Source organism: Salvia splendens, chromosome 8, assembly GCF_004379255.2.
Source record: "Salvia splendens isolate huo1 chromosome 8, SspV2, whole genome shotgun sequence".
Classification (NCBI taxonomy): Eukaryota; Viridiplantae; Streptophyta; class Magnoliopsida; order Lamiales; family Lamiaceae; genus Salvia; species Salvia splendens.
Window position 1 is genome coordinate 2,183,469 of NC_056039.1, and position 19,260 is coordinate 2,202,728.

At 35.2% G+C, this 19,260-nt stretch overlaps 1 protein-coding gene across 3 annotated transcripts; it reads right to left on the reverse strand.

Moving 5' to 3' along the window:
• Window positions 1-13,747: 13,747 nt before the first annotated feature.
• On the reverse strand, window positions 13,748-17,892 carry LOC121743527 (glucomannan 4-beta-mannosyltransferase 2-like). 3 transcript variants are annotated; one of them, XM_042136845.1, is made up of 9 exons: window positions 17,274-17,890; window positions 17,067-17,165; window positions 16,237-16,489; window positions 15,426-15,536; window positions 15,137-15,273; window positions 14,932-15,045; window positions 14,658-14,860; window positions 14,356-14,562; window positions 13,748-14,179 (listed from the first exon to the last, which is right to left on the reverse strand). In XM_042136845.1, exons 1-9 carry the CDS (start codon window positions 17,595-17,597, stop codon window positions 14,005-14,007), a joined length of 1,623 nt encoding a protein of 540 aa, XP_041992779.1. In that variant the 5' UTR covers window positions 17,598-17,890; the 3' UTR covers window positions 13,748-14,004. The 3 variants fall into 3 exon arrangements, with proteins under 3 accessions (XP_041992779.1, XP_041992781.1, XP_041992780.1); XM_042136847.1 differs by lacking the exon at window positions 13,748-14,179 and having other exon boundaries at window positions 14,375-14,562; window positions 14,753-14,860; window positions 17,274-17,892; XM_042136846.1 differs by lacking the exon at window positions 13,748-14,179 and having other exon boundaries at window positions 14,375-14,562; window positions 14,656-14,860; window positions 17,274-17,892.
• Window positions 17,893-19,260: the final 1,368 nt, after the last annotated feature.

Consider the following 19,260-nt stretch of genomic DNA (forward strand, 5'->3'; position numbering starts at 1 on the left):
TAAGTGACTGAATTAGTGGTAAATAATACTATTGGGTATATTATGTGTTTTACTATAAGTGACGTGGACTTTATAGTTTAGGGATGTTATGCCATGCCAAAATATGGAGTGATCCAAGAAGTTGGCATTTCTATGATTGTAGATTGATGAATTGGAATAACATGCAAGTTTGACTGGGTGCTTTTTGGCTTGTTTCATACTACTAGTTACTATGAATTACTGCATTTTTAACTAACGACGTATCCACGGTCGGCGGAGTCGACTAATCTCATCTCCATAAGGATTTGGAAAACTCTATTAAATCTAGGTAGACTTGGTGCGGTCAACCAACTTCTCTGCCGACCTATGAAAACTAGAAAACTCCATTAAATCTAGACAGGCTCAGCCGATCCGTAGATATTGAAAATCTTTATTAAATTTGATTTTTTAGGTTGTTATTGATCCCACAGTTCCAAAAAGCCTGCATTTTGCCTCAAATTTATGGATCTTGTTAAATGTGTTCGACTCTACAAAATTTGTTTTCCAAATTCGCTATTGTTTTTGAGTATATGATTATATTGGGCAATGTCGTATTTAGAGGAACAACTGAGAAGGAAAATATAGATGTTATTGTTTAAAGTAAATGTGAATGGTTTGGGTGATGTGTATATGGTGAAGTATAGGTGAAGAAAAGTGGCATATTTTGCAAGATTCATGTGACAAAAGTGTAGCTAGTTCATGTGGAGATAGAGATGATTTGTTAGTGTGATTATTTTAATATATTATTATATACTAGAATATAATATATTTTTGTCTTATAAGTCGGAACACTATCATACGTTACACAAATAAAGTTGCATTGTGATTATATAAACAAATCGATTTATTTTATGTGGGGGACACAATATGATAAAAATCAACACACATGTTAGTTATAGAGTAGTAGTTGTAATTTTCATACTTTTAGCTTGGATATTTTGAGGTTGTGCTTGGTTAATTTTTTTTTGGAATATTTTATTATTTTAATAAATTGCATATATTTCTTGAATTTCCATCTTTTTGATGGAAAATGCAATAATGAACGTTTTTGTAAAACTTGAAAGGTGAATTAAATTGTAATAATTTCATATTCCTTTTCGAAAATAGTGGGAAATTATTTGGCACATTAATTTACGCAATTAAGTCGCGTTACCAATGGAAACGGCGGCCTTACATTTGCCGATAAAGGTTTGATTATAGCATAATAACATCTCACCTCCCTAATTTATATTCGAATTGCAAACCGCACCCAATATTAGGGGCTGAACTGTAAATTTGACAAAACTGCACTTTAAAGGCATTTAAATAATTTTTAATGTATATTTCTACGTTTGAAAGAGTTTTTATGTTAATTACTACTCAGTCATTCAATAAAAAGATGTCACGCTTTTTTTAAGGTCTATCTCAAGTATGTCAACTTTCTATTTATGAAAATAAGTAAATCAATTTTATGTTAGTTACTACTCCCTCATTCAATAAAATGAGTATACGCTTATTTTAGGTTTATCTCAAATATGTCAACTTTCTATTTATGAAAATAAGTAAATCAACATTAATGTAGTCAACCATTTATATCCATCTTCATTATTACTTTAATAGTGTTATTTTATCTCTATAATTATATATTCAGATACTTTTTTTTCTTTCTACTTAACAAAACACATTATTGCCTCCAAAAAGAATGTAAATGACAATCGTCGCTAAGAATAGATGGCTCACGATGAACGGAAGTTAATCTCTACCTTAAAGAATTGGTGCAATGTGGGGTCCAGGCAATTCTAATGCTAGACTAATGGAGTTTTTCGGTCCTCATAAAGTGACGGTAGGATCAGTCGACCCCTCACAATTCCACCTGAATCCGCCTTCCCGTTCAAAAGTGCAATGACGACTTTCCATATTTATTCCTATAAAATGGTAGTTTATGGAAATAAATCTAAATGATGAATAATCACTTTCTTTTCAGATCTAGGCAAAGCATATAGTAGTACTAGTAACTAATAATGGGTTGATCACATAATTGTATGTGTTTGCTTTGTAAAATCATTCCTGCTCTAATATGTCACATAATGAACATTTGTCTAATAGTCCTTTGCTAAATTTCAAGTCCATAAAATAAACCTTTTAACAATTCTTGAAAGAAAAGAAAAAAAGTTAACTAATTTGGTTGTTGTGGTCAAAGACACAAGTTGCGTATAAAAATAAGCAATTTCATTAAATACCAACAAGATTGTATGTGGCACGAATATATGAGCTATCATGAAAATAATTCATTTCAATTTTTAAATCATTATTTTCTTATGTGAATAGTTCATGTTGCACTACTATACCACATCTATCTAGTTAATTTTTAATTGGTGTTAATAAATTTTAACTTTTTACTCTAAAAGGATGATAATTTTTTATTTTTTATAAAGTAAGAATGAGAATAAATCAATTTGACCATAACAATTACTATCCGCAAAAGCAAACAAAAAAATGACTAATTGAATGTTCTTATGTTTAATTAAGGAACAATTAGCGACTCGACTCATTTTCTAAATCTAGGTTAGATTAGGTATCAAAAAAATTATATATGGTCGCTTTCTTATTTCATTAGAAAATTATAAGTAGGCCCTCTACCTATTTTTGACTCCCTCCATTATCTTGTTTCACTTTTGCAATTTTAGTATGTCTACACAAATTGTTAATTTTCACTAATAAATATTATCTCACGATATAATATACACCACATACATTTTTAATCATTATTGACCATGTTTTTAAGGTGATGGCCATAGTGCCTAATTTTCCCTTGCCGAGAACGCACGATCTTCCCAAACTGCATAAAAATTTAATAAAAATAAGACGTCAAATAATATTGTAATATTGGGATTTTTTTTAAATCACTGTTATTTTGTAATTATAATTTCCTCTCGTTGAAGTAAAAATATCTTTTCTCACTCATCTATTCATTCATTTTAGACTACAAACTATATTCACTATAAATCTTCCCAAAATTGCATTATTAGCCACTAATCTAATTTCTGACCTCACCACACACTTAACCATTTTAATTAAAATACATGTCGCATTTCTTATTTTCATTGTCTTTTTTTAAGAAAATTTAATAAAGTTTTTTTAATTTTTGACCAATTTAGTCAGAAATGGACTGAAAGCAGCGCATGAAATTGCGAGATTTGTTGCCCAAAACCCAAAACCTCAACAAATGTCTCTTTTGTCGGTCGTATTCGTCTCCTTAATTCACTCCACCTATTTGTATTAATTATTTAATATTTTTAATCCACTCCTAATTTGATTCGATTTTGAATCGTTCCATCTTATTTTTGCTATTTTATAAATAACTATGGAGCGATAATAATTAATTATTTTGTGTTAGGGGGGCTTAGCACAAGAAGACGTGAATCAAAATTATGCTCTTTGACATAAATAAAAAAAGGTAGTTACAACTAAATTGTCTTAGAAGACTCTCAATTAATTTTAAGTTTTAAGTATATATGGTGGAACGACTTATTGATGTACTATCTTAGAAGATTTGAAATCTAATTCAAATTTGTCTCTAACATATTAGGTGATCGTTTATTTTCTAGTAATAGTCTCTAAAGGTTTTATTAATCTCAATACCCTTCCTAATTATAGAGCATGTTGTTATTTCCCATTGTTGTCTCTCCTTTTTTTCCAAAGAGTGTTATGAACCAAATATGAGAACTAGTCCTAAGAGACTAGTCTCAAACAAAATAGCCTATTTCATTTACAGACTCCATGCAAATTGACTTGTATAACCGATGTAGAACACTAGCGTCCGTAACAATTGACTTTTCTTAAGGGCCTTCTTGGTCACTACTAGCTTCTTTTAAAGATTGATATAGTCTTATTAGAAGAAATGAAATATAGTATATATGAAAATAATTAATTAGCAAGATCCTCAATAGGATAAAAGGTAAATAGAAATAGACATCTCAACTAATCACTATATATATTATTCAATCACGTTCGTTTTCATCCTAACATCAATTTAATTATAATAAGATAATATACATGTAACAAGTTTTACATTTTTTAGCAAGAAGGTATGAAGTATATAGTAGTAATAAAGTATAAACTCTAAATATGGTATTACTTGGAAAACATGCTAATAAAACTATATGTGGGGAAGACCGAACCATTTTTTTTGTTTTTTTTATTTGTATAAAATGGTCAAATACGTATTGAATTCGGGATATGTATGGATTCGTTTTAATTACTACTACTAAATAATTCAATTTAAATGCAAGATTCCAAATTAGGCTATAGAGTTTTTTTTCAAATTTAGTTAATAATGAGATTTGGAAAATTATGAGATGTTATGGGACCGTCGGTGCCTTTCTAACGTTAATATACAATGTGCCAAATCAAAACTGGTTGGTTCAATAATCCATTGATTTCTTATTTGATTTCATGGGCCATTGATAATTTGAGGAATGCCTAATTTAATTTGGCAATATTGAATTAATTTGTAATACCTTCTTTCAATACAGGATGAACATTACAAATTTTAATGTAAAATTTGTAAAATAGAAAAGAAATATTGAAAAAGTGAATTGTGTGTATTGGTAGTGAAGATTCAAACTTATCTCTATGACAAAGTTAAGGATAAAAACAAAATCAAGATTAGAATTATAATTATTTACAGTTAAGAAGTAAAACATTTTTGTCCTTGTATACTGATAAAGTATTAATTATAACCAAACAGAGCCGCCAGTCAAATACCATTGTCCATCGTCGCCAACGGGAAATTTTACCCTCAACATACCCACTATCAGTATTAATTATAACATGGCTACCAAACAGAGCCGCCAGTCAAATACCATTGTCCATCGTCGCCAACGGGAAATTATGCCCTCAACATACCCATTTTGATATGTTACAAAATGTTGAACCGAAAAGATGATAACAACATCGTGACAGTCAATATAGAAGCAATCAAAAATAAAAATTTAGAGACAAAACAACTGACGGACTGTTACAGACGTTTTCCGTAACGAGGCCGGATGGCTAACTTCTCGGAGAGATAAGGTGATCGAACCTTCGACGTGCTCGAAGGAAAGGCCACGATTTGCGGTTCCACGGACGTTCTCCGTTGGGCAGCAAATATGGAACGATAATATTCTTGTTGCTCAAGACAAGTTTAGGGAAAATATGTAATTCATTGATTGATTGAATGATAACAAGCTCTGCTATTTATAATACTAGAATACTACTACCCTAACTTAATGAACAAGAAACAAATATCTAAACAAATATGGGAAAGATATGGTGAATCACAATTAACTAAATAGAATAATATCCTATGAATATTCCCTAATAATATGTAGAGGATGATCGTATCAACTCCCCCACGGTTGAAATTCACCTTGTCCTCAAGGTGGAAACCACGAAGCAACAAAGAGAGTTAAAAGAAGAAGCATTGGTGATTTATCTCCTCCCGGATCAAATGTGCCTGGTCGCTGGAGTTGAGCAAATGCGGATCCGTTTCCTACCTCCTCCTTTATCTCTAACTCCCATTGTGTGGGATTAAGAAGATCACCACTTTTGACATCATCAAACACCACGTCAAATGTAAATTTCCTCCAATCATCGACATCTGTCATCTCCAATTCCTGATGTGGTGGAACAATAAAATCACCAATCTTCTCATCATATACCCCGACGAGCACTTGCCGAGGCATATTGTCGGTTTTGACGTTCACGACCTTTTCCATGGACTCGTCGTTTGGAACATCAAGATTAGCGCCCCCGTTGTGAGCGGGGTTGTTGGAAACATCTTCAACTAGATTTTCGTCATCAATATTATCCTCAAATACGCAATTCAACCGGACGAGAAGGGCGGCTTGCTCCAATCTATAAATACGCAATTTCTCGTTGTAATCACTTACGGCAGCTGGTTGGGCCGGGCAAGGCGAACGAACCTTGAGACTGGAAATATTGGGAAGACCATGTTGCTTCCCTGAATCAATAAACTTGCTGGACTGTTGAGGCCGGTGCGTGGAGCCAGATCGTGGCGGGGCGACAGTAGGCAACGGTTCTGTGCGGTTATCCAACGATCGGTTGCACCGTGGTGGCTGGTATGTAGGCTGCGTGTACAGCACTTCCGGCGGGTGGTAAGTCGGCTGCCATTGCTGATATCCTGCGTGGAAGGTCCCCTGGCGGCGATAGTCGGGTGGGTCCCAACACGAGGGCTGATGGAGCTGCTCGGCGTGGCCGTTTTGAGGCTGCTGGTGTCGCCACGGATAGTGTTCAGAACTCTGGCTTTGACGGTTGTTTCCACGATCGTGCCAGCCCCCTTGATCCCAATTGTTATCAATGATTCGAGGTTGGGGTTGGTCATGAAAGCGCCCCCGATACCTCCTGTTAGGAATTTGTGGAGGATCTTGTCCATCCGAGAACAGGAGCGACGGTGGTTCTCGCCATGGTTGTCTTGCGCGGCAATGTTGGTCTCCATCGTTGGCCGTGAAATCATGTAGCCAATAAGGCGGCTCCCATGTACCTGCTCGGTGGATCTTCCCGCCCCTGTACCTGTCCGGCGGGTAGGGCGGCCGACTGTGGGCCAGATAGTTGTGGTGGGTTCGCTGCGCGTACGGCGGTGCTGGAGTCAGAAGTGGGGGTGGCCGGTCGTTCGCGTTCATACGCGACTCCAATTTGTCCACCCGTCGATCCATACTGTCGAGGCGTGCATTTAATTTATCAAACCCTAATGTGATTGGGTCGACCGAAGCCTTCCCCGATTGGTCGGGACGACGCGGCGGGCCTATATGCAGCGCCGGCGTTGCTTCCCTCGTCGGCCGTTCCGACGTAGATGGGCCATGGTATGTTGACGTCATGAGTACGGGATGAAAGCACCAGTTGTTACAGACGTTTTCCGTAACGAGGCCGGATGGCTAACTTCTCGGAGAGATAAGGTGATCGAACCTTCGACGTGCTCGAAGGAAAGGCCACGATTTGCGGTTCCACGGACGTTCTCCGTTGGGCAGCAAATATGGAACGATAATATTCTTGTTGCTCAAGACAAGTTTAGGGAAAATATGTAATTCATTGATTGATTGAATGATAACAAGCTCTGCTATTTATAATACTAGAATACTACTACCCTAACTTAATGAACAAGAAACAAATATCTAAACAAATATGGGAAAGATATGGTGAATCACAATTAACTAAATAGAATAATATCCTATGAATATTCCCTAATAATATGTAGAGGATGATCGTATCACGGACACAATAAAACTACCTCCGGAATTAATTTGCCTAGCAACTTTTGTATGAAACGCGCGCTAATTTACAAATTAAGTGGTAGGATTTTTCTGCTTGAAAAATAGGAATTCATGATGTTATAACGATGCGAACATTGCAAATTTGGATTACCATTGCATTATTTTCAATTGTTAAACTAGTCGAATAAAGGTATAATTAATGAACTATTTATATATAGAGAGAGGTGCGTTAAAATGACAACACATTTTAAAGTGATATTGTGACATCACGTAGCCTGCATTAGTATAAACGCTACACGGCAATCTATAGATTGCAGTCTAACGTATTGGATATTGCAGCATGGCAAAATTGTAGTCTACCGTATTGGATATTGCAGCCCGAGAAAATTTGCCCTTAAGCATTTTTTATGATTGTCACATGACAGCTGATTATTCGTCCACGTGTACAAATGATTGGCTAGGAATGGTGGTATGGTGCCACTTTAAGAGGTGTTATCATTTTAACACAAATATATATATATATATATATGATCAAATAAAAACCCCTATCTATAATACAAACTACAAAATTTAATCCTACACACTCCTTGTAAGTAATCAATGGTTAGCAATGAGATTCATATGTCAATGTCAACGCATAATACAAATTCTGTCACTGGGGGAATGTCAATGTCAACGCCTAATACAAATTCTGTCACCGGGGGGAATGTCAACGCCCAAAGTTTGTATAGTTTGTATTATAGATGGTTTGGAGATTATCATGACCCTCTATATATATATATATTAAAATTATTCCATAAAATATCACCCGCTACTGACATTATACTCTCATAATGTTTATTCCGAATTGACATATCAACTTCTATGGTACGAGATAAATTTAAATAACAGAATCACAGTGTCAACACTGATATTTGGTAGCTTCTTTTACGTATAACAACTACACACCGTAAATACTTTTTTTTAAAGTAAACACTACTAGTATATACTAGTAATAGATCCAAAAAGAATTTGTCTCGAAAGCAATAATACTTGAAAACATGCTCATAATAAAATATATATACTCTAGTAGTAATAAAAAAAAGTCATGCACATATTTATGATTTTAAGGCAAATCACTCATGCATATTGACTACTTTAAATTACTTAAAATAAAATTTAAGGAAATAGTATATTCATTATTCATGATTAAGCCATAATTATTTTGAAGTACATAAGCTTGGGTTAAGCATTGATTTAGGGTAATTCATTACAGTGAAACTTATTTATTGATGATCACGATTTCCTCGATCAAAGAAAAAAAGAGCCAGTATAATTACGTGGATTTCCTTAAACGAGATAAAATTATAGGTGTATAAACAGAATTACGCAGTCACATTGTTGACTAGCCATGGAATATTATATTAGGAGTATTAAATTCATTTTTCTATCGTTTTACGTTATTATTTTATGTAATGATACTTTGACTAAAATGAAATTCTAGTATAGTAGTCATAAACAAAAATAACTAGTGACTGAAGCCAAAGGTCTAGAATTCAAGTTTAAAATAACGTGATCTTTAAATTTATATTTATTTGTTTATAAAAATAATTGCTATATTTTAAAAGTGAATATATTTAATGTCTACTAAACTTCTAGGAATTTGACCAATGCTAGTAAGAACAAAGGCATTCTTAAATCATGTGAATTTGTGGTTGATTCATACGTAATTTTTGTATATTAGTATCATTTAAAATTACCCAACAAAATAATCATGTAGTTATAGCACCAATGGTGCAATCTATGCTACTAATCAAAACATACAAAAAATGAAAAAAAAAATACATTAAGCGCATTTGATTTTATCCATCTAATTCTACGTAAACAACGCATAAAAAAATATTGCTATTCGTGTGAAGTGTAATACAATTAAAATACAACACCAAACTAGAGAGTTATTATTTATTACTATGCCACCCATCATTTGTTAGCATTTTCAATAAAATTCGTCAACATTTGTCTCATCAGCGGCATATTTAGGTAGCAGGAGACTTCAAATTATCTTATTTTTATCTTAGGATCGACCAGAAACGCTATTATTGCCTTGTCGATCTACACTTTTTTAAGATGAAGAAGCCGCCAAACAATGCCAATTTTGTTAGTATTTTTTTAATAAATAAGTTGTGAAAATACAGTTTTAACCGTTATTATAAAAGGAAAAAAAAAAGCTTCTTCCCCGCCATAGTTTACTTCAAACTGCAATCCATGTTTGCTTAATGAATTATTCAATATATGCCATGGATCAAGGATGAAGAAAATATTCAATATATGCCATGGATCAAGAAGTAAATAAGAAGGATTGTATTGGCATGAACATGATATATGGAATATTCAATATATGCCATGGATCAAGGGACAGGTCACACTTAGTGAAGCCATGGTCCCATTGTTATTATATTTTAGGGCAGAAATTAATGAGACAACATAGAATAAGACATGGAGCAGTCGATGAAGAAAGACACCCCTCGTTAAACGGGTTAATTAATTCAAATATTATATTACATATAAGTAAAATAATCATCTAGTACCACTATTTATAGAGAGTCGAAGCCAGTTAAAATGGTTTGGAATTAAGGCGTATCAAAAATATCAATATTTAGGAGTTTTTTAATTAAAGTATTTTAATTGTGGTTATAAATTTTTTAATTTTAGAGGAGACTTTCGTTAACGTTTATTACCGAAAAATGCGGGAGATCTACCTATGAGATAAAGTTATATATTTGCGCCACGTTGACATTAGAAAGTTTTCAATTTTTATTTTTATTTTAATGTAGTGGTTATTAAGGTAGAAAAAAAAAAGGAATTAAAAATCGCCATGTTTTATTATATTACAAGATCGGATCACCTAAATTTCGTATTTCAGTCAGTCACCTAACAAATTTGAATTCATTCTTCCTCAGCTTTCTACTAATTATATTTTGATTTTATACTTTTACAAATCACTTTTTCTATGCCTTAATAAGAAACGCTCATTGATTATTTTGAGTTTAATATTGTATCCTATTCAAATGTTTAACATTGTCGTGAGATCAATTTTTTTTAGCAGATAATGTTGTGATATGTGTTGCTTTTTTCTTGTATTTCATTGTTGTTTTAGCAATTGTTTTATCATGTGTTTTGTGTTTGTTGTTTTAACTTTTCATTTTGTTTGGAGTTGTTATGAGACCATTCGTTTCTTGTGGGTGAACATATGGTTAGTCGGATTATGTGGATGTGTGTGTTTTTATAAGTTTGGATAAAAGTGTTTGTTCGTCAATCTTTGGCTCAAGCATTTCTCTTAACACAAAAAGGATAGTATTAGAAATGGGTCACTCACCGTGTCCATACTTTTATAGGTGAGCTAGGATCGTTACCAAGTCGATGTGAGACAAGATATTAAGAATTTTAACACGCCCCCTCACGTGTGGGCCGGAATGACACATCAGACTTCCATCACGTGGGTAGGCAAGAGAAGAGATAAATAAATAAAATCCATCATCGACTTAGGCCCGCTCTGATACCATATTATAAATGGGTCACTCACCCCTTAAAAGGCCTTATAAGGGAGAGGATTATCCATACATTTATAGATGAGCTAGGATCGTTACCAAGTCGATGTGGGACAAGATATTAAGAATTTTAATAGATAGAACACTTTTTCATTATCTTTTTGTTGCTTCTGTATTGTTTGTTCGTCATTTTTAGGTCAAGTGTTTTTACATAATTACTTGATGGACATAATTGGCTAGTTAGAACTTAGATTTGTGATTGGATCAAATGTGTGTTTTATAGTGTGGAGTGACACCAATATACTTGGAGTGCCATCTAGCATGCATGTTAATATGCAGCTTCAGCACATGGCTTATCATAATTAACTGACAAAAAAATTCCCAACTTATCATATTATTTGATTATTGCCAGCCCCTATTGTTAATCATTTTATTTCATTTATGCAATATATATTATAATTGATCTTGAATTATTTGTGAATGGTATCCATTCGAGAACTATGTCTCTCCGAATTATTTATCGTCGTGGGCTTTTTGTTTGCGGGTGTAACTATTTGTTTTACTGTGTTCTGTTCTTGTTGTCGTCTTTAGTTAAGATGGTTGATTCAGTTAGACAATTAATTGATTTGTACTTTCTTTCTTATTTACTTACCTCGCCAATTTTAACCTCTTAATATATAATTGTCTTGTACTATAAAAAATATTGATTGGTCTTTTTTATAATGGGTAGGGATACAATTAGAATTGGAGTTTTCATGAGAAATGAAAACGATGATGATAACATATAAAATCAATGAGCAAGCACATACAAATTAATGAATAAGAAATGAAAAAATTATACAAAAAATATCTAATTTTGATTTATGTTAATTATAACACATTATCAAATGCATATATATGTGACTACGATGCTTATAAACAAATTAAAATAGGGGATATAAAGGTCCGATAACTATATGACACTGTCACCGTACACTTATATATTTACTCCCTCCGTTCCGCTTTAGCAATCTCTGTTACTTTTGAGCACTTATTTCATAAAAACGATAATAAATAGTTAAAGTGGAGAAATGGTAAAGTAAGAGATAGAATAATACAGATAAGAGTCTTCTCTCCATTATTCTCCCTCTTATTTTCTCCATTTTAATTATTTTCTGTTACTTTTGAGCACTTATTTCATAAAAACGATAATAAATAGTTAAAGTGGAGAAATGATAAAGTAAGAGAGAATAATATAGATAAGAGTCTTCTCTCCATTATTCTCCCTCTTATTTTCTCTATTTTAATTATTTATTATTATTTTTATAAAATAAGTGTTAAAAATATTTATGATTGTTAAAGCAGGACCGGATGGAGTAGTACAAAATAAATCATAAAAATATTTTTGGGACGTGGCACCAAATTTATACGACTAGACCACAGAGAGTAGCATCTCAAGTTGGGTCAATTAATTAATTTCTTGTTCCACAAAATAATACTATAATATGCTTTTTGCAGATACGTTGCTTGTTATAAGAGCTATAGAATATTACCTTTAACACTGTCGGCAATCATATAATATAAATATTGGTGTATTTATTCAGGGTCCATTTACAGAGAATTTTGTCAGATTCATGGTGTAACTACTTTTAATTTCACATTGTAACAATGCATCAAATATTATTCAATACATGGATATTGGATGGTACAATAACCTTCCAATACCAATCATTGTGCATTAGTGCAATATAATTGTACTTCATAAAATTAAATAACCTTAAAAAATACTCCTTATTTCAGTTTGTACATTTCTTAATATGTTTTGTTACCTTATGTGGGTTTTGTTTTAATTAATTATACATACAAAATACTACTATTGTATAAATTACTAGCAATGGCGGATCTTGGGGGGGCAGAGGGGGCGGTCGCCCCCTCCGTGCGACTATTTTTCCCTTATCGGGATGTAAATTTACCATGTCCGCCCCCTCCATTTGCCTCCGGCGTCGCCCCGAACAACAAAAAAATAGCCATGTCCGCACTAAACCAAGGTAATACTATATATTCCGCCCCCTCCATTTTCGGATCCTGGATCCGCCACTGATTACTAGTACTGTATACTACAAAGAGAGTTGTTTTGGTGTGTGACAGTGCCAACCCATTTTGAGGACTACCATAGCTGTTAGCTTGGTTATTGTTACAACATTATTTGTTTATTACTTGTTGCAACTAAAAAGTACAATTTTATTTGGTTTGGTGACAGTGGAAAATCTTGATCCAATTGTTTTACTTGTTCACCTACGTATGTTTTTTTCATTTTTAATTCCTCTTGGTAAATGTGGGAGCTTGATTGATACGATTTTAATGCTTAGATTTTTGTAGACATGAAAATAATGTATCATGTTTTCATCACACTTAACAAATGTCATCGATTTGAAATATGCGTAAACCAAATCAACAACATAGTACAAATACAAAATCATAATATCTTTGTTCTCCTGTAGTAGAGACATTTCATTTTGAATACTCGTTTTAGAAAAATAATAGTAATAAATAGTTAAAGTGGTGAGAGGGTAAAGTAAGAGAGCTAATAATATAGAGAATACTCTTCTCTCCTTTACTTTACTCTTTCTCATTTTTTTTAAAATTAGTGCTTAAAACAAAACACCATTTACTACAGTGAAACAGAGGGAGCAACATTTCGTCATTGAAATTTTGAGAAAATTGTTAAGATTCGTGATTTGTACTACGTACTCCACTAATCTTCAAATTCACAAAAATAGACCAAAATTTGAACAAAATTTATAATTTTTCTAGCAATTTGGCCTGATATAATGTTTGGCGAATTTTGCCCGTTAATTGGATATAGAGTATTGACACAAGTTTTTATATTATTGGAACATAGCAAACTCGAATAAATCTTCCACTTTGAAATGCTATATAAGATCAAGAATTCAAAATAACACCAAATGAATATAACAGAAAATCAAGATCCACTACCACAGGAATCTTCAATATCCAAAAACCAAAATTACAAAATAATGGTCAACAAATATGCTGTTCTAGCTAGTTTTATTCTCAAGAATCATTGTTGGCATAAGAATCACAAATTTCTGGCAAAACTGAGGCACAAAATTCAACTCAAATCTTGCTAGTAATGTGTCAGCAGTTCTAAGTTAGTCCTATTCTTGGCTAAAGATCCAAACATGTGTCAGGAAAGACCCCGGCTGCTGCTAAGAGAGCTCGGGGCAGCTCGGGACTATCGTGCCAAAGTAGCCGAACCCAGCAATAGTGAAGAAGATGGCTTGAGGGAAGAGATACAGGTAGTATCTATCGTGCCCATAGAAGATCCCGTAGCATCCACAAGCGAAAAGAAACGAAGCAATTCCCAGCTCCTGTAGTAGTATTCTGGAAAAAAAAATATGATCATCATAGTCAGACTAAATGATCGAACACATTTTCAGATCATCGCTACCTCTCACTCCCCGAGACGAGCATAAAACACTTTCTAAATGACCGGTCTAGTTTCATGTGATCGATTCATATATAACAGTGTCGTGTGAGGCGATATAATCAAAACATACCTCTCTAGGAGATGCTTAAGCTGCCGAGGACCCTTTGGTGCACTAAATTCAGCTCTGGATTTGCCCTCGAAGGCGTCTCCTAGTTTCTCAGTGACAATCCATTCGTTTGCCCTCTTGGCCTCAAAGAGACCGATCATCAAAGCCTTGGTGCGATGAAACGACATTATGTTCTCAAAAAGGACCCAAGGAATAGCCATATAGAATGACCTGTAATCTCCAAACCACACATTAATCAGAAAATGCAAATGATTCTCAAATTAAGGCCTAAAAAACAACTTGCTAGGCATTAAATTACACTACACCTTGGAGTCGAGATGCTCGTGTTTACGGTGGCAATTATCAAAGTAGCCACAATGGCACCCCATTTAGGATAATCAACTTCAGGCATCAGACTTACCAAAGGCAGCACCACACAGTAAAAAACGAAGGCGAACATAGTTCCCACGACCTTCCGGATGAAGAAGAAGTTGTATATCATGTAGAACTTTCGTGAGAGCGATATATCCTGAAAGAAACACAACACACCATATTGAATTACTGTGCAATGCATGAATGATGTATTGGTACTGAACGAACCTTGTTCTTTACAATTCCAATCACCATCTTTCTGAACAAATTGGCTGGACCACAGGACCACCGATGCTGCTGAGAGCGATAGGCCTTGAAAGTACTAGGAAGTTCGCTCCTAACCTGTAGAAGACACAGGAACTGATTGTGAAAAACACAACGAAAACTGCAGGGTTGAGAAACTTGTTAGTGACAACCAAAGCCTCGAGCGTACCTCAATGTCGCCTAAGAAAACAAACTTCCAGCCCATGAGTCCAGCTCGGAGAGCAAGATCCATGTCTTCTACAGTGGTTCGATCATTCCAGCCTCCAGCATCGTCTATTGCCCCGAGTCTCCATACTCCACCGCTTCCTGAGACAAGTGTAATGCGCGTTGTTGCAACCAATTAGCATAAAAATGCCAATGCATATGGTCCATATAATCTTTTTTTAACAAGCTACCAAGATTTACAAGAGTGTCTTTTCATGCCTATTGAGTCCTTGGATGTTTTATATTAAAATTACCGTTGAAGCTGAAGAAGGAATGAATGGATGATCCTCCTTCTTGCTCAATTACAAACTGGAAGTCCAATGATATTTCCTGCATTCTTGTCAAGAAGCATTCATTTGCATTCACTGCAAAATCAACGAAAAAGTTATCACAAATTTTTTCAATTCTAAGCAACTCCTCACAGTCACAGCCAAGTACAGCAGAGCAATTCATATTTTTTCGATCACTAGAAAGATGCTACAATGATCATATACTATCCACATCAGTATTTTCACACTCTTAAACTTCTATACAGTCAAATTCCAGTATGTTCCAAAGTTAAGTATCCTCATGGGAGGATACAGTACTCGTATGTTGTGCTATCATATGCCTTGTAGAGATGCTACGCTACAAGAATAGGATTCTACACAATAAACGTAGGCCTATATTTCCTAGTAGCTTCAGTATCTACTTCATGTTCACTCACCACCAGAACTTTGGGATAACACACTACTGTTTATTAAGCTTCCTAGTCCGACTTTGCCTTTATCCCGAGTTTTTCCCATTTTTAAGCTCACTAGTCCAGCTTTACACGTAGAAGAAGGCATACATCTCAGTTCTCTCTATCCCTCTTTATCTTCTGACAGTTTTTGCACTGTTAGTTTTACTTCTAATTCTTGGCTAAATTCCCTCAAAAAGCCTCTTTAATTTTTTGTTGGCTTGATGACTTGAATCTAAAACAAATCAGGCACTAATGTATGGCAGCCACTTAGACATCAATGCTATAAAATTTCTTCAATCATTTTATGCTAAACGGAGACAATCAACCAGCAGAGAGGACCTTACCAAACCTCCAGCGAGCCTGCACAAGTGCGACCTCTGGGTTGTGGATCAGGACAGGCATGGCTCGTCGAAGGAAGTCTGCCTCCGGCTGGAAATCAGCATCAAAGATGGCAACATACTCACACTCTTTGACATAGTCCCGCTTCAGCCCTTCCTTGAGAGCGCCGGCCTTGTACCCCTTCCGACCTTCTCGAAGCTGGTACCTAATGTTTATGCCTTCACTCGCCCACCTCATACACTCTTTCTCAATCTTATCCTGCAACCTTCGTGTTATTAATCACAAGATTAAGACAAACACATCGCAGTAGCCATCTCACAAAACCACATTTTTTATTCAAGATATCATTTTTATTCTGAATCATGGATAAACGACAAGCCTAACATGCTGGAAATTTGGCATAATGCACAACCAATCTCATCTCTGGAAAACCTAAGCTGCAAATTTGAGAAATTGAAAGATTCTTGAAACATGAACAATGATTCATCCCTGCTCCAATGCAAAATCAGGAGAATTAATTAGCAAAAATCAAAGAAACGATACCTTATCCTGCAACCATCTTGTTATCAATCACAAGATTAAGACAAACACATAGTGGTAGCCATCTCACAAAACCACATTTTTAATTCATAGTTTATACTTTTAAATCCAAGATAACATTTTTATTATGAATAACATTTTTAAATCCAAGATAACAGGCTGGATTCTTGGCACAATGCACAATCAATCACATCTCCCGAAAAATTGAAAGATTCTTGAAACATGAACAAGGCTTCATTCATACTCCAATGCAAAATCAAGAGCATTAATCAGCAAAAGTTCAAAGAAACAATACCTTAATAACAAGATCAGTAGAATCATCCAAAACTTGAACTACCAACCTATCAACTGGCCAAGACAACCTACACGCTGCACCAATGGAGATCTTGTACACCTGCCACCAATCACCATTCACCAATGTGTGTATATGTGTGAAAGAGAGAGACTTAAAAAAAACTCAAAAAAAGCAACAAATTTTCACCCAAATTAGAGCTAAACCGACCTCTATCTCATTGTAAATAGGTATCTGGACAAGAACCATGGGGAAATCGAGGCTCCCACCTTCCAAATCATCGCTCAACGGCTCCCATATGTACCTCTCCGCGTGCCTTCTCCGCATCAGCTTGGCGAGAGCGGCGAGGAACATCATGTGAACCCACTCCACAAAGAGCAAGAACGACCACAGCAAGCAGAGGTAGAGAGAGAATCGCAAAACCGGCACTATCGCGTACAATTTCACCGCATTCCAAACCGGCGCGATGACGTCAGCAGGCGAGCCGAGAAGCCATTCCACCGCAGCCATTTCCGCCGCCGAAGCCGATCCCATTTTTTCGGCTCGTGGGAGTTGTCAAGTTGCTTCCTTTTTTGTGTCTCGTCACTTTATTCCACTTCTAGTTTTGTTTTTTCCCCCAATCTTGAAGCAATCGAGAAAAAGGGAGAGAGGGGTGGGGATTTCAGAGGTTTTTCAAACATGTCATTTCGCTCTCTGGGCTTAGAGATTTGGTGGTGTTGTGCGTTAATATGGCGATTGAGAGGAGAGGGAGAATTGGAGCATACAGAGAGTGCCAAAAACGAAGCTCACGTGGAAAGTGCACATTTTTGTCCCACGAAAATAGAATGGTGGTGGGAATATGAAAATATCCTACATTCGTCAATTCTATTTCAAAATCAATAATAATTGTCATAAGATGCAGTCTCCTTGCAGCAAAAAAAAAGACGATTTTGTGGCCTTGGCGGCCCCCACACTCCGGCCCGACATCATGTGAGGGGGTTCAATCAGGGTACGCAGTAGCCCGTTAAGGGGGAGGGCCTAACCCACTGGCTGCCAGAAGCCCATCTCTCAAGGCCTCACACTTGTACCTGAGAGCGGCCCCTCACACTCCGGCCCGACATCATGTGAGGGGGTTCAATCAGGGTACGTAGTAGCCCGTTAAGGGGGAGGGTCTAACCCGCTGGCTGCCAGAAGCCCATCTCCCAAGGCCTCATACTTGTACCTAAGAGATGAGATAGAAGCAACTACACGACCGCAGTGGGATTCGAACCCAAGCTCATTGCAGCAAGATCTGCCCCTCCGTTGCCAACTGCGCTACACCCTTGCGGGCAAGATGCAGTCTCCTACTACTAAAGAAGGTTGTTGTGGAGTCGAAAACCAGATAAAAATGGAAGTGCATTCCCTATTAGTAATAGTATTAATAATACTTTTTGTAAACGAAAAAGGCAAGCAAATTTGTGAAGCATTAATTAAAAGATTTTTAATTCCAACTATTGAAAGCGATCTCGCCGCTTCCTTAAATGAACAATTGAAGTGGATGGATTATGGCTACCTAAATAAACGAACTAGCACGTTGATGCACAAAGCTCTTTAAATTCACCTAAATGAATAAATTGTTTTAGAAATTACTGTTTATTTTGTTAAGGGCAGTTATAAACAAAAGTATAGTATGTTTTCATGAAAAGAAATCGCACCACAACAAAAAGTTCAAAATGAAAAGAATAGAGAAATTCAAAGGAAAGTTTGGTGAAAACAAAACATGCTTGTTTTGTCAATTCCACCTACCCACTAAATTTGAATTAAATTTTATTCATCAATACCAATTCTCATTAATGCCATTCCAAATTTCCATATTGGGATAGTTCTTTTCTTAGTTTTTATTTATTTTTCTTAAATAAATACGCATTCACCTACGCATATTGTACGGACGTGTGCACATTATCTCGATTCTACAAAATTGCTGGAATCGAAAATAATGATTTGTTTGTCTCAAGATCACGATTGAATTAAAAAAAATAGTTTGAATAAAATGGTTCAACTTGATTAGTGGGCGTAGTTACAAAAATGAAATAATGTATTTTTATATAAATGAATTAGCCGGCATGGTCCAATATAAATACAATTTAAATCAAATAATAGAAGGAACCTTTTGCAAATATCTACGTGATAAAGAATCAAGCAATATGGTCCGATAAAAAATAAATACTTTTACAGTATG